A 25,489-nucleotide genomic window follows, 5' to 3' on the forward strand; every position below is an offset into this window, starting at 1 on the left:
AGATAATTAAGGCAGTCCTCCTCCAAAGTACAACTATTAACTTTTATACAAATACGTGCATAAAATTTAATTTCAGTACCATTGTGGGTCATTTTATAGACACAACAGAGGTATTTTTTCTTTAAAATAATTCTTGCTAATAATAGCAGTTTTCAAACAAGTTCTTATCTTTTTCACATGTAATACATTCTCTCTTGTCTCTAAAAATATCTATAGTATCTCCCTATCCCCACTTTCCCCCCAGCAACATCCACTTTTTACCTAGTAATACCAAACTACTTTTGGATCCCTGAATAGGACAGGAATTTTCATATCTACCTAAATATACACTGTGTCTCTGCTTCAAATGACCTTCCACTCTTGCCCAACAAGCAAATTAAAATTCAACCCTCAAAACCCCCCTCCTCTTTGAAGTTTTCTTTGAAGTCCACCTTCTCCCTGCAAGATCTGGTCGCGGACAGAGGTAGTTTCAACTTGTAGACACAATTCTACCATTATACATTTATTAAAATTTATTATAACCAGGTATTTATCTTTCTTGTGTCTTACTGCTCTCTTTCTTGAGAATAAGATCTTCAGAGCATTGTATACCTAGTTCTAACCCCAAGAGGTAGTAGCAAAGTACAATCCCATGGTAGTAGCAAAGGAAGCACCAGGTAAAGAAACACTACAATAGAATTATTTTAGCCCACTATTCTGCACCAGCTTTTAAAAAAATAAAGAGAATTTATAAAAATGTAGAGGACTAAGCATAAGACTAGATTTATCTACTAAATCTTAGATGTTTCTTGGTTCATTGTAGCAAAACTCAATGTACTAATACAATAAAAACATTAGTATTTCATGGATTTCTCTAAATTTTAACTGTTTAAAAAGTAAAAGACTAAAGAAGCCCAAATTTGATAACTTTCCTATAATTTTATTTTCAAATAAAGTAACACATACTAACACCTTGATATTCTAGTCAAACTCTAAGCAAATAAATTCTGCTCTACTATGTAACTGGTATACTTTTCTCTTTCACAAATGAGAAAATTAAATAGTCTAGCTTCTAAAAGTCATAATGTATTTATACATGTTAACTTCCCCTCTACAGGTGAAGATATTAAAATACAATTAAAATAATCATATTTTTAATAATGTAACTTTAATTTAGTGGTTAATAAACTTTGATTTTCAGGATATCTCAAGAAAAGTCATCAACAGGATGTTCCTTAGCAAACAAGTAGACATGTGGCAGCAAAAAAACCATAATGTGACGTAACTCTAAAATCTTGTAATATAGGTATTTCAAATCACTTTTATTAATAAATGTTAATTAAGCTCATGTTGGTTAAGTCAGAATATTTTTATTAATTATCTACATTTTGGAAATGGCTTTTAAGTACTCCATAATACTGGCTTTACAGTTTCCTTCACAAAGGACAACATGCTAAATACAAAGCAAAACTCCCTTCTCTCACTCTACTCTTCTTTTTTAATACCTGGCCCATACTTGTGTTAACACTTCTATGGCCATTTGTTTGTTTAAATTTTTGAACTCATTTGTTCACTTATCTGAAATACGGGTTTTACATATACACACCACCCCCCATTCAAGGTAAATTGGATATATAATGAAAATTTAAAGATAAACTGCCCACTATCCATTGTACTCACACTTCACAGAAGAAGCCTCAAATCAGTCATTTATTCATTCATACATACATTCTTTTAAATTTGAACTGCCACCTATGTTTACAGCACTGAGCTGTAAACTGAACATACAGCAACAGGCATGAAGGACAACATTAATTCCTTCATACCAATGAAGCTTAATTCAATTATTTAAATGACATAAGTAAAGGCTATCACAAAAGATTTTTCATTTTGGTTTAAAGCTGTGAAGAAAAAAAATTCTTCAAAAATCACACTGAGTACTTTTATATTTATGTTAGAAAGTAGTCCATAAGCTTACAATGCAAACATCATCAGAACTCAGAGAAGCAAACCAATGTAATGAAAAAGACAAAAAAGAGAAAATAGTGATGTTTTAAAATTAAAAATTATTGTATAATACATCTTCACCTTTACTTAAAATGCCTTACAACTAGCCTGTTGCTTATTTTTCAACCATAATATTTTTTTCTTTTTAAACCAACTGTTATGAATACCCAGCCAAATATATAATACTTAAGAAAATTTTTATGAAAGACATAAAAATATAGAAAATATGTATATCCTTGAAAACAGATTTTGAATTAGAAAGTCTACACATTTTTTTTAAATCAAGGTCAATACTCTGTTAAACCAAAAACAAAAAATTTAGCTAAGGAACACTGGAAGCAAGCAAAAGAAAGAAGGGAAAGCAGGGTTGCCTGGGTGGCTCAGTTGGTTAAGCGTCCTACCTCTTGATTTTGGCTCAGGTCATGATCTCATGGTTCATGTGATCGTGCCCTGTGTCGGGCTCTGCTCTGACAGCATAGAGCCTGCTTGGGATTGTCTGTCCCTCTTTCTCTGTCTCTCTGTCTCTCTCTCTCTCTGCCCCACCCTCCGCTCCCACTTTCTCTTAAGATAAACATTAAAAAAAATAAAGAAAAAGAAAGCAAACATTGCAAATTAAGAAAAGTAACAAAGTGTAGAAATCAAATCACCCTGGAAATATTGACATCTTCAAACTACAATTACGGAAAAAGAGACCAGGCTATATTCCAAGTAATATAACCTATCATAACTTTTTTTTTTTTTTAATGCGTGGTAGTGATAAAGAGAACCTGTATTTGACCCTTCAGTATAGCAAATCAACAACAAAAACTGTTCTAAAATAACTAACATGCTTTCAACTTATTTAAAATAAGGGGGGGGGGGAGGCACATTCATTTTAAAACTAGGAGAGAGAAAAATTAAAGAATTATTTCCTCAGAGAGTCATATCCAAAAAGGAAGGGAAAAAAGAGTGGAGCAAAACAGGAAGAGAAAGAAGTACCTACTAAAATTTGTACCACAAATTCAGAAAACATATTTAAAAGCTAAAGGATGATTACTGACATGCACCACTTATTATCTTGGTATCCTGGTTTGCTCAATGGTTAAATAGAGATTCTGGAAGAGATGAGATCTAAGATCCATTCCTTTCATCTGGTTCCACAATTCCATGATTTTTCAGTCTCTTAAAATGGAAAGCCTCTCTGCTATTTCTAAGGGTCCTCAGTAAGTCTTTTGACAGAGATGCCATATAACAGAAAAAAATTTAACACAAAACTTAAGAAGACAAGAACAATTAAAGTGCAACTTTTTAGGAAAAAGTAAAACATATCCATAACCCTTTAACAAAGAAAAAATGCTTTCTAATAACTCTAAGTCGTGATGACCAAGGAGCTGCCTACACCTGGGCTCATAGGAAGCATCTGATAAATACACATAATAAACAAGAGAAAAGCTTCTAGACAGATTTCACACCAGGTTTTATTAAAAAGTACTTCCGTGACTTAAAAAAAACATAAATTAATCTTAGAAAAATTAAAATGCAGTTATACAAAGAATAATTAAGACTAAAAATGTGAATGATAAGCTCAATAGCCTCCAATACTAACTCCTTTAGAAACAAGTTATTTCAAGAATGAATGTAATCAGATGGAAAAGTTACAGTTCTTCTAAAATATTTAGTAACATAAAACAAAAATACATACCACATTCCTTTACTATATTCAGTGTTAATGAAATGCTCTGCCAATTCCTTCCTTTCTGCCCTTCCAATTCTGCCCCCCCAATTACTAGATCTTATAAAAAGTCACTGAATCTAATTCCTAGAGAAGCAGATTATTAACAATATAAATGAAAACTTTCTTCTTTAAGATAAAAATGATTTTTAAAAATTGAATCAACTGAGAGTCAGCATATATTATATCCTAAAGGGAATGCAGGATTTGAAGTCTTATTTAATTAATAAGTACATTATGTGAAAATTTATCCTGCAAAACAATTACAGAGCCTTCAGTGTAAAACTGTTCTCAAAAACCTTTGAAAGAGAAAAGTTATTTCTCAAAACTTCAAAAAGTATGTTTAGTTTCATGAGGAAAGTAAAAAACACTACAGTCTAAAATTTAAAAATTACTGAGTTCAGAATAAAATTAATTGCAAATTACAAACATACTGAACATCAGTAGAACATAGAACAGGTCTTGAAATAAAAAATATATATATTAATTTTAAATATCAATTATTAAATAAAATTAGTTTAGGAATGGTAAAAAATGGTTTATTTTCTATGCCAAATAATCTTACCTGAATCATTTTGCTGTTAAAAAACTCAAGATACTGATTTCATTTTTCATCTGGTCCTGTCAACGATGCTATGACAGGCCCTGCAGGAAGCAGCAAAAGATCAATGATGGAACGTAGATATTATATGTTTTCATGACCAAGTTTTGTTATGGGAAAGGATATCCATATAGTAGTTTGAAACTCAGGGAATACGGAAAATATCTCAAAAGCTCATCAGTGTATATAATATTCTTTCATTTTTACTTTGTAGTCTTAAATGTTTATTTTTATTCAGTTTTCTTTATCAAAAATTTAAAGGGCCACCTGGGTGGCTCAGTCAGTTAAGCATCCGACTTCGGCTCAGGTCATGATCTCAGGGTTTGTGAGTTCGAGCACCACATCAGGCTCCACGCTGGCAGTGCAGAGCCTGCTTGGGATTCTCTCTCTCTTCCTGTCTCTCTGCCTGTTCCCTGTGTGCACTCTTTCTCCCTCTCAAAAACAAATAAATTAAAAAAAAAAAACAACAAAAAAACTTGAGTCGGTCAGTATAAAATTATACACATACATAAATATCCGTAAAAACCAAATTCTAAAAAAAATTAAAAATGATGGTGCAGTATATATGTGGAATTTTAAAGAATCATTTCTATATTGATAAGAATTGGAAAGAAAACAAAGATCCAAGGTCTCAAAAATGGAAAGTCTTGACTGAAAAATAACATATGCTTAAAAGTACGGGAATGATTATATTAACTTCTAGTGATGATTATTTTAATCTTATTTCCCATGATTACTATAACTACCAATAAACTACTACTATACATAATTCAATTAAAATAAACTTTAAAAGATTTCTTATAAGCAGTAACTTCAGAATCCAATAGTTACTGGCAATACTGGTAAAAATTCCTTCAATAAAAGCATATAAGTTACAAAAAACTCTGTGCAAACTCCAAAACTTAATTCCTCTTTGGTAATTGACAGGTTATATTCAACGAAGACCAAAAAATTCAAATCAGTAAAAATGAGAGAAAAATCAAAACTATAAAACTCCTTCACAAGATTCCAAATATATTTTTTAATTCAGAATTATTTTAAAGTAATATAGCACTTGCCGTATTTAACTTAAAGGCGTTTTTACCTTGCAAGTTATTTTCCATTCAAGGGCCAATTAATAAACAGCACTGTGATTAGACACCTACAATAAGTGGGAACACTATTAGAAAACGTAAGAAACTTCTATATATGTCATGGAAGCATATTGTAAGTCAGTATTTCAAACAGATTAAGAAATTTCAAACAATAGAAATAAATGACAGATTAATTTTTTTTGAGTTTTTAAGCTATACCTGTCTTGTTTGTTGAAACACTTCAAAGCACTCAGCAAAGCTTGCTTGCCAAAGCCTCTAACACGCTAAAATGATATAACTTAATTTTACATGGGTTATGTTTGAAAATAAACAAATGTTAAGCTACGATAATGATAATTAAAAAATTACAATGTACTTCCACTTGTTTTCTGCTCGTTCATGATTTGAAAAAGTACTTGTGGAATATGTAAAGTTAAATACTTCTGACTTAAGATTATTTTCTTTCTATTTCTATACAACATCTTTTTACATGTGTGGATTCTATCAGATTCATAAAAATCATTTTAGTTTCAAATATTTGCATATAAAAAAATGGAAAAGCCTATGCCATATCTTTTTAAGAACGAGACGAAGAAAATGGAAATTTCACCAACTCAAACACCAGGAAGTATCTGAAAAATACTGCTTCGTTTCTTGCATGTTGTGTTTTATACCATGACACTTCAGTCTCTGAGGGTCAGGTTAATTAAGCCCCATAGCAGCTGCAGTGCAATGTGAGACACACGCTGCTGCAGTTCCCACCAGTCCAGTCCAATTACCTGTAGTATTCCAGCACTGGACAAGTGACAACCAACCTCTTCTCTCTAGTCACTTGCTCCCACTGGTCTACTGATAAATGTTAGAACAAACTAACCTCTTTTTGGAAAAGACTGCAAGCTGAATGCACCTGCTGCAGGCTGCAATGATGAGTCCCAGAGAGATGTTTGTCAGTCAGATCTCTGCAGATGTTGTTTAACTTTATGCTAGAGCTGTATCCAAAGATGGAAATGAGATGGCAATCAAGCACAAATCTCCCACCCTTGTCCCCCCAATTTTATTTTGAAAAGCTGCACTTGCTCATAAAAGTGCTTTAAAACAACTCTGCTAAACTGAAAACAACTAAGACTAAACTCTATGGTAAAAAACAGTTTTATTAGGTACTGAATTTTAGGTAACAAGTGGCATAATTATGTTCAATAAATGTTATCTGTGTTATTTAGAAGCTTAAAAATTAATTTGCTTAAGCCAGAGCAAAACAAAACAAAATAGCTATAAAATAGACAAGTTTTTGATGGGTGTTTATTGCTCAGATTTTTAGTGATACCACATATTCCTTAGAGTTCCCAAGACACAGATTGTTTTTCCTCTTATATATTATACAAAACACCTTCCATACATAAATATTGAACTATTTCACTGGTTATATTCACTATGTTTAAACTCTTCTTGAAAGCTTTGGGGGGTGATATTTGCAAGGCAATATTGTTAGACATATTGAATTTCCTTACAACGTCACAAATTTAAATGAGCTATTTTTCCAAAATCCAGAAGGCTTCAAATAGCTAATATCAAAGTGACATTATACAATATAATTCATGAAAACGTCAATACTTTAAATGATGTTCCACAACTTACTAAATCAATGATAGAAGATATAACATCAGAATGAAAAAAAAATCAAATAAATAGAATACCTAAGACTTTTAGTGCTAATTCAATTTTTCTAAAAATCTTATGCTATAAAACATTTGTTTACAGGAGTTAAGTATCAAAACTATATCTTCAGACTCTACAATTTTAACATAGATTGTGCTATGCCAGTAACATTCCTTCATATGTTGAGATTTCCTGTTTCTTAAAATGAGAAAATATTAAAAATACAGCAAATTTCAGAGAGATACTAATGTCTAACTGAAAGATTATGGTTCCTCCTTCAACTAAGGGTATAGAGAGACAAAATATAACAACAGGTAATATGATAAATATAAATATTACAAATTGAAGATTTAAAGAAAAGCACATTACATGCCAGCAACTCTTTGATCATACTAAAATCAAAGGGATAGCACAGTGTAATCATAACCATCATATTAAACTCAACAATACTAGAAATTACACTACTTTTATTTTTCCTTGTTACAATTTTATGTATCTACTAATTTTTCCTTAAAATACATACCAATAAATTTCTAAAATGCTTTGCATCTAAGATTAAAGAAAAGTGTTTGGACTGCAACTTTTAAAAGCTGGACAAAAGTATTCCCATTGTACTACCAACACCATAATTCTCTTCTTTCAATAATGTAAACAAAAGAAGTGATCTATTCTAAAACTTTATTAACTCATCTCATTTCCAAAAAAATGATCATTCTTATGTTATACAGTCTCGATCCTAAAGGTTAAATTGGCCACTGAATTTTCCCCATGTCAAAATTAAGGCAGTGTTGAGTACTTCCTTCACTAAAAGAAAAATGCACTTACATTCTTTTTCAAGACTTTTAAAAATTTAACACATAACTGGCTTGTGATTAACAAAAAAAATCACCCAAGTTGTGCAATGCTAAGATTATGATACAATAAATCTAGGGATATAAGTTCAAATTTTAACTTAAGGACCATAAAAGGAAATACTTTACATCAAATGTGATCCAGTTTTATAGCCATAAATACGAAGAAAGTGTAAGATACACACTAATATATGCTGCGATTACAGTGAAGTATTTCTGTTTGGTGGATATAATGAAGATCTCTAGTGTCATACAATGGAATAACAATAGGTGCATTATGAAATGTTCTAAAATTTAAGGCACACATGAAAAAATATATTTTATAAATCCTTTACTATTCCCAACCAATAATGTATTCCATAAGTTTTTTGGATTATCTACCTGAACCATGCATTATTTTAACATATAAAATCAATCTATTTATTAACAAAACTAAACACATCTTCAGATGCCAAATAAAAGAATAAAAGAACACTATCGCCATTCTGAAAATGCATACAGTAATATATTCCCCAAAAATGAGAAAGCTGCTTTTTACTACAAGGCAACAACTTTAGTTAACCTAATTATAGAAAAGATATGTAAATAAATAGGCTGCTTTAATCAAGTAAGAAAAAAAGATATATTCATAAACCACAGATAATAACTAGTATCCTGTAAGATTTAGATTTCTAAAAAGATGAATTACACAGCAAAAGTATATCTACTCATACATCTTTTCTGATTACAGTAATTTAAAAAATTCATTTCACAATCCTCAATCTCTCCAAATTATTTTATTTACTATGCCATGCTGAAATACACAATATAATATACAGTTCTACAAATTCTAAATCACACCAATTAATGTGCAAAAAATGTTTTGATTTCAACCATAAATATTAAAAATTACTCAGAAAGGCGAGGTTGTTTAAGATATTTTAAAGATACAAGCTGAGCAAAACACAAAAAACAAAAAACTTCACAAATATGATAAATATGAGTATATTATATTGGCTATAGTAAAAACAATGGACATACATTTGAGTTGAAATTTGTTAAAATATCCCCAAAGTGTGTCTGTATACTGGCTTATACATCCTAAAGAAAGTCTGTGTTAAATACATCAGTATTTTAACTAAACCTTCCGAACACAATTACATTCTGTTTGAAACTTAGGTAATTTGAGAAAATCCATTAGGTTATACAACTAAAGTATACTTTTCCCCAAATACACTGTCTTACCAAACAAGAAATAGAAAGATTCTTGATGAAATAAACATCAGGCATGTTCACTCTAATAGAGGAGTCATAAATACATATATGAAACACAAAAATGGGCTTCCAAATTACTGCATAATCCTGTAAGAACTCGGCGATAAGAAATCACAGTTTTATAATTTGGTTCATCTAAGATGAGCAGGTAAGTATCCCTTAAATATATCTGAGTGCGAGAAGTTGAAAGTAGCTCAGAGGCTGTTATGTTGAAGAATACCAGGACCTTAGATAATTCCACAGGCTTGTGGTCAAGTGTGAACAGAAAGACTATTAAAATTGAAGTCTGTCAGAAGAAGAGAGATGTATCTGTCTGAACAGGGAATAATCCAGTAATACCATATTTAAATTAAAGTGTTCAGAATTAATACAACTTCTTATTAATTACAAGGCTTTACTTTATCCTTAAAATTAATTCCATAGCGTGTGCTTGGTTTCCACCTGTTACAGACAGAGTATAAGCCTTCTTTTATCCAGACATTTCAAATCACATTTGATCAGGTTACGTCACTACACACACAAAATTTTGTTCAACGCATTCCAGTTTTCCATTTTTTCCAACGGATATTCTTGTTCTATATGAATAACGTGCTTCAGAACTATAAATAAAATAAGCAATTTCAATGTAATAAAAAAATGTATAACTAAGTGGACTAAAAACAAAAGATCTAATTCTCGGTGCACCCTTTCAAACCCACTGAAAATAAACTATATTCAAATGAAAAGGCATTTAATTTACTATTTGGAATATCCTTGATAAACACCAATTTTCTGTAACATCCCTGCACATCTGATACCACCTCATGTATAATGCAAAAAAGCTATTTCATTTTCATCTATTGACAGTGAATTTAATTTACCATTGCAGCTCTTTTCCTAGAACTATCACGTTATTAATTCTGCAATCAAGCTCTTTTGAATGCTTTTATTTGTACTAAGGTTTTCACAATTCCACATTGATTTTTTTCATCATAATATACCTTTCAAACATATGAATGTGAATATGTTAGTAAACTTTCTTAATGCATAAGGAAAGTTTCAGAGACAAGGAAAGCCATCTACAAAACTACACTCACAGGAACAAACTTTCGAAGGACAGCATATCTAAGACATTACATTTTAGCTTAGTGTTTGTAGTGTTTACCAAATATACTACATTTAGTTTATACAACTAAGTGATATTTTCAACCATTCTAAAACCTTCTTATCTAGCATAATGGTCCATTTTCTCCCACCAATCAATTGGCTATGAAAAAGAAATTGTCTACTAAAGAATTCTACTGAAATTAGATCATTGAAAGCAAATGAGCTTTGTTTTTCTATGGGGGGGGGAAGAAGCAGTATCAGTCCCCTCAGCACTGAATAAATACTTTTTTATGGCCATGAAGACAAAATAACCAAAAAAAAAATGGCAGAAGCTACACCTGAGTAAAAGCAAATCAGTTAATGTTTTATCTAAGAGATATACTATTCAATTATGCAGATTATCCAATTATATTTAAAATCCATATAATGAGTAGCCAAATGATAAAAAGAAAAAGATAAAACACAGAGAACTGTGTAACACTTGAAATAAAAAACACACACTGAAAAGTACAAAAAAAATTATGCCACCTAGGAAACTTGCCATTTTCCAGTAGGTTATAGTACCACACAACTGTTACCAGATTTTAATCCAATACAGCTCTTCATAACACAAATTTTGAAGTATTACTTTACTTCTTACATAATAATATATTTCCTTGTCACAATTACACTAAAAACGCAGTATTTTAAAAATCTGAAGAGGCAGCACTTGTCCTCTTTACTTCACTCCAGGGCCAACAAACAAAGCAGTGAAGCAGAAAGAGGTACATAATGGATTTAGAAGTCAATGGTCCATTCTTTAAGAAGCCTTCCTACCCCCTCTTCTGAATTCACTCTAGACTAATTGTCATTACAATGATGTCTGAAAACTTCAAAAGAACCCTATTTCCTGATGCCAGCTGTCCATGTTTCTATCTTTAAATTTTAGAGTTTTTTCCTAATTAGAAAGAAGTATTTAGACATACCCAAAAGATGTTATCTCGTAATTGTTCTAAATCACAGACACAGTATATCGATTATAGAAACAAAACATAATCAAGAGTGGAAATATTCTTTAAAATTTTCCACATATACAATATATAAATAAAGTCTATACTATTAAGAATTTCCTTCAATACAACATACAACACACGTAGATCTTCTCCTTATTTCCTTGGAGATTTATCAAACAATCTCTTCACCATTGCACCTACCTGGGTAAAAATCTTTGGACTTAGACAGCTTGATGGTGGCTCCAGTTTCTTTTTGCAACTGAACAATTGTCTGTCCTCCCTTCCCAATTATAGATCCAGCAGCATAACTAGGTATGAGAACCTTTAGAAAATACTGGCCGTCTTCTGAAAAATGCAAAGAAATATATTTGGTTAACATGATAATTTTAAACTCTCTATCCCCTCTCCACCCTCAAGAGGGAAAAACAGCAATTAAAACATTGGGCATATAGCTGCAGGAAATATGGGGTTAATTTTTTTTTTTAAAGAACAAAAGTAAGCCAATTACACTGAAAAATAAATAGGTACAAACTGTTTCTCATTTTGTAGGATTTATACTTTTAAACTTGGAATTAAAATCTAAACATGTTTTATTATTTTGCAGCACTGTAGAAACTGATGACTAAATTCCAGTTGTTATTCCAAACATGGAAGTCTTCCAATTCTATCTGTGGTTACTATGGTAAAATGAAATGAACTGACCCTTTAACAAAACTTCAGAGATTTATATGATGACAAACCTTCACTTACCATATTGCAATACAAATAAGTAAAAGGACTGTAAATAGTGATGAGCTATATTGGTTTGATATTAGCAAACACCTAAGGACTACAATCAGCCATTGCCTATATCTTACTTAAAGTATGCAAAACAAACATTTCTCCTACCAAATAATCCAACCAAACTGTAGGGTGTATTCCAAGTCTGCAATAACTGCCAGGAAATAACTCAAAGTGATGTGAACTGGCAAATCTAACTAATCCTGGTGTATTTCTTTAGCACTTCTTAGTCTACCATGATCTCGTTTAAGCTCATTAATTAAAGGACCTTAAGAAGAATTCTGCCAATACTAAAAAGCTTAGGAGTCATTTATATCAAATACACTTAAAAGTGACCAAACAGATTATGTTACTTCTCCAAAATAGTCACAGCTTTAAAAACAGAGGAAGTGGATGAACCAAGAAAGAGTGAAATGAAATGTTGTAGAAAATATAAAGCCAACTCCATAAACTTTAATTTCTGACAAACTGATCAAGTCTTAAATCGGAAACACCCCAGTAAATCCAGCTTATGTGAATAAACGTTCTAAATTTTGCGGGTGTGCCATTCGCAAGACCCCCATCCGTCTCTAATGTACATGCTGTAGATAAATTCACCTCTGCCTCGATGCATTGGGTGCATTGTTAAGATGACTCCAGTGCAAATGAAGAAGCGATACCGGTCCCGTTATAACTCATCTTCCCAGGAAGCGCAGGATGTTAAACTAACAAGTCACAGTACCAGACACCCCCACCCTCGTATGCACACCTCTGAAGACAAATCAATGAGATATTTGCAACGACAGTGTAAGTGCGGTAAGAGCATGCACTCATCAAGATTTTGCATACTACTTGTGGCCCAAAGCAAGGGGATGGAGAGGGAAAAACTCTCCGATGCCCCAATCATTTGCTATCCGCTACCCAAGTGCCATTTATTTATTTATTTTATCAGACTGTTAAATGCAGCGCGCATCTTCGAGCGGCCATCACCTCACTCGGGGGTCATCCTCCTCCTCTTTAACGGACCCCCTTGCCCAGGTCTAGGATATTTAAATGGTCAGTCTTTAGACCGATTAAATGGAAAGATAGGTCTATTCCGAAAAACCGGTCGCCATTTTGATGAATGATAAACAGAGAAATGGAAATGTGTCCGGGACGGCGAGGTGCGGGGCAGGTGCAGGGGAGGGGGCGCGGGGCAGGGGCGCGGGAGCCGCCGGGTTCGGGCTGGAGGTGTCCGGGCCGCGGGAGGGAGGGAGGCCGGCAGGAGGGAGGGAGGCAGGGGCGGGCGGCGGGGGATGGGGCCAGCGGGGAGGTGGAAGCGATACCCACCGCCCGTATTGGTCCTCTTGGTGCTGCCGGCTTCAGGGGGGGCTTCCAGCGGCCTTTTCCGCGAGTCCGGCGGGTCCAGGTCTATGGGAACCCCAGTGTGGGTCCCGTTCTGCTGGATGGGAGCTGCCGCCATCATGTTTGCAGTTCCTGCCGCTGCTACGGGGAGAAGGTTCTCCCTTTTGTTTTGGCTTTTTTTCTTTTTTTTTGCGTTTGGGGTTTCTTAAGGTTTTTTTTTTTTTTTTTTTAATCGGATCAATAGAAATCTCTTTAGGAAAAAAAAGCAATGTTGCTGGTTTGTTCTCACTGGGGAGGGGGCAGGGCTGAGGAGCAGCTGCAGTGCAGTGTCAGAAAGGAGACAGGGGAATGGAGGGGGTGTGAGAGACGGAGGGTGAAAGAAGGAGAAGAAAGGAGAGAGGGGGAGAGAGTGAAGGGAGAGGGGCGAGTGAATGAGCGGGAGGAGGGGAGCGGGGAGGACGGGCAGAGGGAGTGGGAGAGCGCGAGGGCTGGCGGGGCGCGGGGAGAAGCCGAGGAGGAGGGGAGAGTGAGGGAAAGAGTGAATGAGCAGGAGGAGGGGAAGGAGGTGGATGCGGAGAGGAGCGAGCGGCGGAGGAGGGCAGGAGCCGGGAAGGAGCGCGGCGGTCCCCGCGCCGCGCTAGCGCTGCGCTCGCTCCCGCTGCTGGTGCTGCCGCCGCCGCCGCTGCCGGAGCGGTTCTGCCGTTGCCTGGGCTGCTCGGCGATGCTGCTGCTGCCGCCCGGTCTCGCTCATTATTTCTCCCGCTTGTAGGGGGGGCTGGCGGGGAGGGAGGGGGATGGCTGCGAGGGGAGGGTAGAGAGGGGTTGAGTTCGTAGACTCCCACACACTTCGCGCTCCGGTCCCTGCCTCTCAGCAGCGCCGCCGCCGCTGCCGCCTCCCAGCGCTGATGCCTCAGCCTGCGGGGGCGGAGGGGGCCCCGCCGGAGGCGGGGGCTGGGGGGGGGGGGGGGGGAGGCTGTGTGTATGCGCGTGCGTGTGTGCGCGCGGGCTAAGCGCGTGCGCGGGGGCGCGCGCAGGCGGAGGGGGAGGGGACGGGGGTTGGGGCGCTCCTGTGGGAAGGGAGGGGTGAAAGGTCGCCGGTCCCCGGCAACACGGCTCAGGCAAACGTAAGCCGCTTGTCGCAGAAACCAAGGGGTCCAAGAAACCCGCTAGGCTAGAAGGCGGGAAGCAGAGATTACTGACAGCCATGCCAGCCAATAAAATGGGAATGTGAGAAAGGCTCTTCAGGCCCCTTCCCAATCAGGAAACTTGGGTATGAGAGGGAGTGAAGGGGCGGGGTGGGATCTCGGTCAAGCCGGGGCTGGAGTGGCGACAATTTTGGCTAGTCTGAGAAGGGCATTCGAGTGACCGTTGACAACGGGTGAGACAGCGTCAAGGCTGAAGAAAGAACCTTAACTATATGCTTCCAGGACTTCTAGCTAGGTACATTAGTTTTTATTTTTAAGAGTTAGGTAAGAGACATCATCTTAACTCATCGGCGGTTTTCTACGGGGCGATTTCATAAAAAGAGTATTTATTGGTAGCACTGTGTAACATCGTTAGGGAACTTCTAGTGTCGCTCGCTGCCTTTAATCCTTTCGGGAGCAAGCCAGGATATAAATAAAGCTAGGTATGGGTCTTCCCCTCAGAGGCGCTGGTACGCAGACTAAAGACAGGCAACAGCTGAGTGTACACAAAACTAATTATTGAACTAAGTATGAATATAGGAATGAAACTCATTGCAATGTGCACAGCTTATGATTATACAGATCTTGGATATATAAGGAGTCTGAACATCAAGTGTACAAGGCTACAGAAAAAAAAATATCGTAGCTGCAATAGATTGAAAGTCTGAAAAGACTCAGTTTACAGATGAGTAAACTGATTCAGTGAAGTATTTTGCTCAAGGTCATCTATCAAGTTAGTTGTTTAATTAATCAGCGCGCTAGGAATTAGGGATAATGGAAACACATGGGCTCTGGAGCCCGAAATCTTGGTTTCACCTCCTTGCAGGCATGTTCTAAAAGTGTCTTGGGCAGATCCTTTAACATGTTGGCTGTTTATTAAGTGCTTTCCATGTGCCAAGGAATCATTTTACATGAGATGCTCTTTACATGCAGTGTATCATATAGTTATTACTATACCTATTTTACGAGGCAGTTTAGATTTAGAGACATGAATAATCCAAAGCCGCACAGGTATAAGCATTGCTGCAATAATTCAAACTCAGGTCTTCCTGATTTCAAAGTCTATCCTCTTGGAATATTGCAGGACACTAAAGCTTCAGTTCCTTCCACTGAAAGCAGGGGCTGTACCTCTGCTTCCCATAGGTCTTATGAGTCAAATGAGATAATGTATTGAAAGATGTGAAAAGGTATGAACATATTCGCTACATTTCTAGAACAAAGATGCTCCTTCCTTGTACTTTTCACTACAGCACTTCAACCTGAAAGATGCCTTTAGTAAAAGCTAGCATAATAAAGAACTTCACTGTAATTCTATGATATTCTAACCAAGAATACCTGCATGTCTGAGGCAATCACCAAAGCGAATAGAATAAAATTTAATTCCTGATTGAGGAGGGAATGAAAAAGAATACTAACCCTCCTCACAGCGTCCTTTATTTCAAGGAACATCTAGGAGGCATTGGGATTTCTGGTGCTTTTTAAATGATGAAAGATAGATGATAGTCTGCTGAACAAGGGAAAAAATAACATTTAGTTTGGGAATAAAAGTTTATCTGGAGTATGAAAAACACTTTGCCTCAAGTCAGAGAAGAAGAAATGCTGAGACCTCAAAGAAAGGGAAAGGAGGTAAGTTAGTATATAACTGGTAAAAGTCTATGAACCTTTAAAAGTCCAGAATTTTTATCTGATCTATGATGTAATAGGAAACCATGATACAGCCTTTATGCCCAGAATAAAGAGGATTTATACACGGAACTGGATTTAAAACAACAACAAAAAAATGAGCTGTGATGAAAGAAAATCAGGGTTTGGAATAAGGATGTGGTAGTCAAGATAGAAAAAGCTGATGCCAGACATTGTGTAATCAAAGTGTTCTGTGAAGTGTACCAAAAATATGCAAGGATGTTTTTAAATAAAAAATTGGAAAAGGGCTGGAGTTTGCTACTATATTGTTCTAAAACAGTAAAAGACAGGAGACAAAGATAATACAAAAATGAAAATAGTTCAAAGCTATATTGTATTAAAGCTTGGACAAAGTATTCAGTATCATGTAGTTTTGAATTTGGAAAAGACTGAGAATTGGAAACTGACGTTACCAAATTTCTAAAAATAAGTAAAATATGTTTAAAATATCTTAGAAAATATCTATCATTGCCATGTGTAAGTTAAATTGAAAGTGAGCTAAGTTAAATTGCCTTATAGACTTAAGCTTACTGAGAGTCATGACACTGTATTCTTATTTATTTGACCCTTATTTCCTTCTTCAGACTTAATATTTAAATATTACCCACCATTCCATGGGGCCTAGGAGCAGAAGGTATGATTTTAAATGTGGATAGCATGCTTACCAATAATTTATTTAACTATGGCATGCCAGGAATTACACAGACTATCCTAAGACCTGCTCAGACTTCAAAGGGTCAGTTAGCTATGATTATGATTTGGCCATGAAGGTTATCAGAGAGTACATTCTAGCCTTTATTCTCTTGTATTTGCTTGTTTTTTAGGAAAGGATACTTCTCCATTTCACACTATATACCTCCACCATTCTGATTAAACAGACATAAACATTTGATCTCTTGTCCTGCATTTTTTTACCAGCTAATAAACCTGAGGAAATTTTTAAAAAGCAGCTCCCACTTTATAGTATGCTGTACCTCTTAGGGTACAAATAAACTGCTTGAATGAACTTTTTGAAAAATATAATAGAAATATTTGACCTTTTAATTCTCTGAAAAGAAATATTTTATTTTCTTAATTAATCAAACAATTGGCACTGCAAATTTAATGTTATTTTCTAATACCATAAGATACAAGAGAACGTGTATACTTTTCATTGCTGAATTAGTTGATGAGTTATGAATATAAGCAACTCTGATAGAAAATGATATTAATCTGAAGAACAAAATTCCTAGTCTTTATTGACTTTCAGTAAGGTTCTTTTTCTTCCTGAGTTTTAGTCTGAGTAATATGGACACAAGATAATCTATTTTCAGTAATAATGATTGGCTTTGTAGAGAAAACGCAGGTAGTTGATGTCCACAAATATTCCTAAACCCATTTGTCCCCATCCTCCTGCCTTTCCTACAATAAATCCTGTTAACTATAGAACATAAATATTCCCTCTACATGAGTATCTTTTCAGTCTATGCTTCAGGAAACTTTTCTGAGTTTATGTTCTGCTGAAATCAGATCCTGAGTTAAGGATTCAAGTGCAAATAGTGTATTTTAGAAAGTGATTTCAGGAAACAGTAGGGATTTGGGGAAGTGAGACAGGGAATGGAAGGAAGGCAATGAAGGGTGAATTACCCAAGCAAGTTACATTGTGAGCAAACAGAGCTTAATCTCACTGGGATTCCTAAGAAACCATTTAAAACAGTAGCTTCAGAATTAACCCACTCAAAATGTGAGAAAACTCAGATATATATGCACCAACTCCCTTCAGTCATTGATGGAGGTCTTTTCCTTGGGTACATTATGAATTCAATGCTTGCTGGCCAGTCTTCCAATTGCCAGAGCTGCATCTTTTTCTGAGGACTTTCTCTGGCAGCTGGAATCTGTTCTGCCCTTACACAGGCTGGCAATGCTAGGGAATTAACATCCTGCTGTGGACACATCCCCCACCTTTATGGAAAATCAGGCCAGTGTGCTCTGAAACGGTAGGGCAAGGAGATATGGGTTGGGCAATAACAGTTTGTTACAAATATCAACATAAATGTAGGAAAAAGGAAAATGAGAATACTAATGCACGGCATTTTTGGAAAGATCAAATAAATATGAAAGAATCTGGGAAGCTTAAGATACCGAGGAAATTAAGATTTTATAATTTTCACAATCCAAATATTGTAACCATTGATTATAAGAAGATTGAATAATTTGGGCTTTTTTTTCTGTTTTTAAAAAATACATTTTAATTTTTTAAAATATAAGACATGAAGAATCAATGTACATATTCTGATTATTTTTTCATCCAATGCACCACAAAGAATATAGAAGCAAGTATATACTGAAGAGTTTATCACCTAATCCCACATCTTGGGGTTGTGTAACAAGTTCTATAAATAGACATATTGATTAGAAATACTTTTCTGAGATTGCACTTCTTAGAAAATGATTTATTAAACTTTATCTTCTTAAAAATTCAAACAGCTTTTATGTTTATGTATTTAATCACATAAATTCACAGTTGGTGAATATGTTTATGAAACAGTATATGAAAGCTCACCCTAATTTATATAGAAACATAAATGTGTTATTAGCATTATTCCAAAAAGTCCCCAAGCCTTAATATTCCAGTTGCGATTATGTCATCCCGGTAGATAAAGAGATATGTTAATGTGAGAAAGAATCCTAAATTTTTTGGCACTGAGTATATTTCCTTGGTCTGTAATAGATGGATAATTTTTCTAGCATTTTTCTACATATTATAAAATACATCTTTCCGCACTTACCTTAAAGACAATAAACCTGAACTCACACTTACACAGTGCAATAAAAAGAACCTGGTGATAATTGGTACATGTTTATGTAAAAGATAAGTGTTAGGAGAATCTGCATGAGGGCTATAAGGGAATTTTTATCTTTGCAACTTTTTGAATTATTTCAAAATAAAAAGTTTAAAAAAAAAGAACCTTGAACTGATATTCTGGTTCTGACTCTTCTACCTACTAACTTTGTGGCCTAGAGTAACTCATTTGCCTGCTCTGATTTTCAGTTTCTTAATCTATAAAATGGGAGAGTTGGTAGATGTTCTTTACATCTCTAAAAACCAATTTCTATCTCAGTATGTTTATGACCATTCATAGAATCTTACAAAGAAAATTGTCAACATCAAAGTACATACTGTGTGCATTAACATGTATTTTTAAATCTGTTAATAATACACATTTGGAAGATGTGCTTTAGACACAATGGAAAATAATATACCAAGGAAAACAATTTGGTACGGTAAAGAGTATATTTGATATATTCTCTATGTTTTTGCATTTTAAAAGCAATCATTCATTGAAGTCTATAGTTAAGATATTTTACTGGCACCACAATTCAAAATGTGGCCGTTTCATCTTTTAAGCCATTTGAATATGAAAAATTGCTGGAGTAAAACAGTAAATGATAAAGAGGTTAGAATGATAAACAGAAAAAATTAAGAAAAACAAGAACTTCAAGAGAAGATTAAGGAAACCATAATTAATATTCATATATTATATCAACTAAGTTGAAATTACTTATCTGTTACATGCATAAAACATCTTCATCTGAAGAATCAATATCATTTATTCTTATAATGCCTGGAGTGATCTTGAGTCTCCATTTGCTCTGGTCCTGGCTTAGGCCATATGCTCCAGAGCAATGTTCAACACCTTCAAAATTGTCCCAGTTTGAACAGTAAATTATATGGTCACCTTAATAATACTCAAGAGCTTTGACTTTTTGTTTTAGCCTGCTAATTATAAACCATAAAATCTTTTTTATTCATCGGATTCTTTTATATGTCAATTTCCCCAAGTGTAATATAAATGTTTATCATAGTTCACTCATATTGCATTGTAGTATAAAAAATTTGTACATCCCCATATCCTCTACTCTTCATGATGTTTTAATTCCCTACCTATACTATTCTTAGCTGTAGCTAAGACCAGAGATCAAGAACAGAGGTAGAAAGTAGTAGGATAGAGTTTTAAATTTTACTTTTTCACATTTTAACATGGAAACAATCATTTTGATAGGACAAGTCTTCTTCGGAAGTACTGTATGTAGCAAGATGAAGTGAATTGAAGAAATAATAAATGAGACATTATAAATATAACGAAATACATCTTCAGATGATAAACATTGGACCCACAAACAGCATCAGAGAATTGCTTACATTATGGATTATTCACATTTTCTCTGGGTTTATTTCCTATTGTTAAAATAAGTCTTAGTCCTTCTTGACTTCCAAACAAGCTTTTAATGTCTCTGGTCAAGGCTTCTTTCTAATGTTGTTTTCTATTTCCACTGTTTATTATAGGTCAAGTAATAGTTCCATTTGTCTTATAATAATGTTACATGTGTTTATAAGTACAAGAAGAAATTGGTTTCCTTGTATATTAAAAAAAAAAATGCGTTACCATACTCTACCTTGCCAGATTCTGCCTTGCTATTTAATCTTTTGGTTTCACTCTGTAAGCATTTCTATGGTAAGTCAGAAGTGTTTAACTGACTTCATGTAATTCTAAATTATTTTATCCATGTTTATTTCGTGTAATTGAGAATGCATAGAGCTTACTTATTAACAAACCTACATTTTATATATGGATGTTTATGTGCATTTGGTGTAGAAAGAAGTGTGTGTGTGTGTGTGTGTGTGTGTGTGTGTGTGTGTGTGTGTGTGTGTGTGAAAGAGAGAGAGACAGAGAGAGAGAGAGAGAGAAGAACAGGCTGGTATACCAGTTCTATCTAATGTCTGTAGTGGGAGTAGAAAAAGTAGTAAATGCATAATGTGCCTTTACTTAGCCTTTTCTTCTCAAGGTCAAATTGGGGGCTTTAAGACAACTGTTTTTTTCTTAAACTTCCATTCTTATAATGGAAAATTCATAATTATTCAAGAGGAGATGATAGAGTATAATGGATCCCATGTACTGTATACCCACCTTCAAAACTGTAAACTCCTGGTCAATCTTATTTCATTTCACCTCTTTCTTGGGGTAATTTTGAAGCAAATTCTAACTATCTAATATTACATTTTTATTCTGAAAACATTATATCCTTTGTAAATATCCAAAATACCATTATTATATTGAAAATAATTGGCAAAAACTCCTTAATGCTATCAAGTGTCTGGTCTGTGTTTAATTTTTTTTCAATGGTATTAACAACGTTTTTTTACATTTTGTTTAAACCTCTACCCAATAAATACAACTGGTTCATATGTTACTTAAATCTCTTTTAATTCTCTATCAGTCAAGCTTCAACCAGAGAAGCAGACCACTAGGATATATATTTAAAAATTTTTTATTTTATACACACACACACAGATAGATAGTGATAGTGATACTAGGGGAATTGGCTCACACAGCTGTGGGCTCTGGCTAAACAAGCCCAAAGTCCACAGATGGTCACTCAGGAAGGGAAAATACAGGGGGGAGGGAGAGCAATTGCAGGCCCAACTGCTTTAAGTTTCTGATTTTCAGAGACCTAGTTGCTTTGATAGCTACCACCTGATTAAATGAGGCCCACCTATGGTAATCTCCCTTTTGGTTAACTGGAAATTAGAACTCTAATCACATCTCCAAAATCCATTCACATCAGGCCCTAGACTATTGCTTGATTGAATAGCTGGAGGAAGTTGTGTATATGCTGCAAAGTGGCTGCTGCTTCCTCTCTGTCCTCCAACTGTCACCAAATGATATTCCTCGTAGACTACCCTAACTAGAAACATACTAGACAAGGAATTCTGAGAAATGTAGTTCACCCTAAGCTGACATATCACCAAGCCATCACAGACAACTCTTTTTCACCTTGACACCATACACAGCTTCTTAAACCACTTTCAATCACCAAATAAATACACTAGCAAAATCATAGCATATTGCAAATAATGATATAACAGAATGAACTATCCCCTGTAAGAATAAAAACATGCTAGCCCTCCAACCTCTTTCCCCAGGAGAGGATACAAAATCTTTAGGAGTGCCTGGGTGGCTCACTCAGTAACCGTCAAACTTCAGCTGGGGTCATGATATCGTAGTTCATGGGTTCGAGCCCCGCGTGGGAGCCTTCTCTCTACCTTTTCAGTATTCCCTTTGCTGTCAGCAAGCACCTTACCTGGTTCTGGGTCTTTGCCACCTGGGATGACCCAAATCTTAATTCTTGAAGATTCTGGAGCTATTGGAATTCCTACCTGAATTGAGTCATTGTAGTTTTCCACTGACTTTAATCAGTGGAATTGAAAGAGGTGAGAATTGAGAATTGAAAGAGATGCCCTAGGGGGATCTCCTAGGGGATTCTCCTGTATTTAAGAAAAATCCTCTTTACCCTCATTGTATAATAGCACCCAATTTTCCTTGAGAGACAGGATCAGTCACCACAGCCAGCACAGTAATTCCTTTCTCATCCTGTTGATTCAGAGGCTCCAGGAGCCCAAGGTGGCCAGATGGCAGCCTCAACTTCTAGTTCAATAGATTCTTTATTCTGTTGTCTGGTGGATGCATTCTTTTCTTTGGAAAAGCAACCCAAATCTTCAACTAATGAAGGAATAACAATAAGACCTCTAGACCAAGGGCAATCGTAAGAGGAGCCACTCCCATTTCCAGCCCTTGGATTTACAACTTAAAGATCTATAAATCCTGGTTATGGGAGAAAGAGCACCAATATGTTAAGTCTGATTTGAGCATGGACCACAACCTAGGGGACATTGCCCCAGTCTCACAAGGTATTGCCACCTAGCTGATACCATGATTGAGTTTTCAAAAGGGCAATCCACAGTCCTGTCAAGACAGCTGAATTCCATGTGTCTGAGCTCATTGTCACACAATATAAAAATTTTATAGTAAAAAGAATTATAATATAGCAGGGTCCTTTCTCAAGTTCCCCCTCTTGGATTTGTAAATTGATTCAAGTCCAGAATTTGATTGAGGGGCCATGACCCTCCATTTTGGTGGTTCAAGTCAGATTTCAGGACACTACACATAGAATTTTCCACGTATATGAATCAAGTAAGATTTTAGTAGACCTCCCATTTCAGACATTACAGTTTCCATCTCCAGAAATTAAGGTTAGATTTTTTTTTTATATCTTCCAAGTATCCACTTAGTATGTTGAATAAATCCTGTGGATTCTGGAACATATGGAAGATAGTTACAATTATTATTTTAATATCTTTATTGGTTATAGTATGTGTCATTCCTGATATGATTATTTTTTCTGTTCAATATAATTATACTGTCCTGCTTTTCTGCATGCCTGGTAATTTTTGTGAGATGTCAAGCATTATTAATTTTACCGTGTTGTATGCTGGGTGTTTTTGTGTTTCATTTCTACAAATATTCTTGAGCTTTGTCCTTGAATGTGGTTATTGGAAACAGTCCAATATTTTGGAGTCTTGCTTTATGAGGTGGGACCAAATCACCACCTAATCTAGGGGTAATCTTGTCCCACAACTTAGGCAAAACCCTCTTAATACTCTAGATGATGCACAGTGAATTATGAGGTTTTCCATTCCAGGTACAAGGAGCAGGAACGAGTCCCAGCTCTGTGTGAACACCAGGCCCTGTACCTAGTTTCCTTACGTAGTTTCCTCCAGTGCATCTGCTGGTTAGTATTCAACTGAAGACCCAAGGAGAACCTTTCATATTTCTGAAGGTCTATTTCTGTGGCTCTTTTCTCTCAGTACTCTGTTACACTGTGAATTTTAGCCACCCTGTTGGATTGTTCCTCAAAAAGCTAAACATAGAATTTTCATATGACCCAGATATTCCACTCCTAGATATGTACTTATCCAAAAGAAAACAGGTTTCAAACAAATACCTTTACACAAGTTCTAATAGGAGCATTATTCACAATAGCCAAAAAGTAGAAGCAACCCAAATCTTCAACTAATGAAGGAATAACAAAATTTTGTACAATCATGTAACATATATACCATTCCACAATAGAATATTATTTAAGCATAAAGAGAAATGAAGTACTTAATCATACTACAACATGGATGAACCTCAAAAACATTATACTAGAAATATAATAAGCATTTGTTTATTGAACAAAAAGTATATAGCCTATATGCTGAATGAGAGCATATTTATCATATTTATGTAGATATTCTACAATTATAGAACAAAGAGTACTATATACACAGATACACCACCCCACTCACATACAATGCTTCTATTTAGCTTTTAATTCCTAATAAAAATATTTAAGAAAAAGTATATTACATTTCCTTTCAGAAATTATGCATTTCACAGGTATAGCCTTTGTAATCTTTGAAAAAAATGTCTATTCAAGTCCTTTGCACATTTTTATTTTTGTTGTTGAGTTGTAAGTGTTCTTTATATACTCTGCATATTAGTCCCTTACCAGATATATCATTTACAAATATTCTTTCTCATTTTCTAAAATTGTCTTTTCAGTTCATTAGTACTGTCCTTTGATATGCAAAAGTTTTCAATTTTGATGAAGTCCAACTTACCTATTTTTTTCTTTTCTTGTTTCTGTTTATGGTGTCATATCTGAGAATCAACTGCAAAATTTGAAGTCATGAAGGTTTACTCCTATGTCTTCTTCTAAGAATTTTATCTTATGTCTTATATTTACATCACTGATTCATTTTGAGTTAATTTTGTGTATGATATGAAGTAGGTTTCCAACTTTATTCTTTTACTTGTGGAAATTCGGTTGTCCCAGCACAGTGTTAACTATTCTTGTCATGTATTGTGGAAGACATGAGAAGCCAGAGGGACATAGTTATAACTTCCTAATGACCTGAATATTAACAATACTTTATTTTTTAATTAAAGTTTAGGAGAGTTTATTGGTACCTGAGGAGAAGGATAGAGAAGGAAGAGAAACATAAGGAAGTAGATGGCAAGAATCTCTTTTAGATTGAACAGAATTATCAATATCCATATACATAGTATATTTCAGAGCCTACAAAATGACTCTCTATATCCTCCATTTTCCAGAAGCCCTACTATCCCACATGAGGGAAAATCGTATGGTGCTGAGGGACAAATATTTCAAGTGTTCCAAACTTTCTCATTCTGGATTTTCACCTCTTTGTTCCACTAGTTCTTCTTACAGTGCTGAGCCAAAATGAATGGTACTACCACCATGCTTCAACTTCATGAACTCAGATTTTCTTTGGTCTCAGAAGACATTTTGCCCCCTAAACTAAGGAAAAATTGGAATTCTTCTAATAGAACTTGTAGGAAACTTAAGAAAAGAAAAAACAGAAAGCATAGAAAAATAAAAGTTTGAAGTGTTCCCTGTATCATGACAACTGAATTTTATCCA

At 35.1% G+C, this 25,489-nt stretch overlaps 1 protein-coding gene and 1 long non-coding RNA gene across 8 annotated transcripts in view; one reads left to right on the forward strand and one right to left on the reverse strand.

Annotated features, from left to right (window-relative positions):
- NOVA1 (NOVA alternative splicing regulator 1) overlaps window positions 1–13,443 on the reverse strand; it is a 150,819-nt gene extending 137,376 nt beyond the window's left edge. For 2 of the 7 annotated variants that reach the window (XM_027065510.2, XM_027065509.2), the window contains exons 1-2: window positions 13,299–13,443; window positions 11,412–11,555 (exon numbers count right to left, since the gene is read on the reverse strand). In XM_027065510.2, coding sequence (XP_026921311.2) covers window positions 11,412–11,555; window positions 13,299–13,434 — 280 coding nt within the window. In that variant the 5' untranslated portion in view covers window positions 13,435–13,443. The other 5 variants (XM_053224333.1, XM_053224331.1, XM_053224332.1 and 2 more) reach the window with 4 other exon arrangements.
- Window positions 13,444–14,383: 940 nt separating this feature from the next.
- The window catches only part of LOC106981854 (uncharacterized), a 65,473-nt gene continuing 54,367 nt past the window's right edge, over window positions 14,384–25,489 (forward strand). Inside the window, exon 1 of the long non-coding RNA XR_008299324.1 lies at window positions 14,384–14,753. This is a non-coding gene — a long non-coding RNA (uncharacterized LOC106981854). The remainder of the gene's footprint in view (window positions 14,754–25,489) is intronic.

The sequence above is a fragment of the Acinonyx jubatus genome, chromosome B3 (assembly GCF_027475565.1).
Source record: "Acinonyx jubatus isolate Ajub_Pintada_27869175 chromosome B3, VMU_Ajub_asm_v1.0, whole genome shotgun sequence".
Taxonomy (NCBI): Eukaryota; Metazoa; Chordata; class Mammalia; order Carnivora; family Felidae; genus Acinonyx; species Acinonyx jubatus.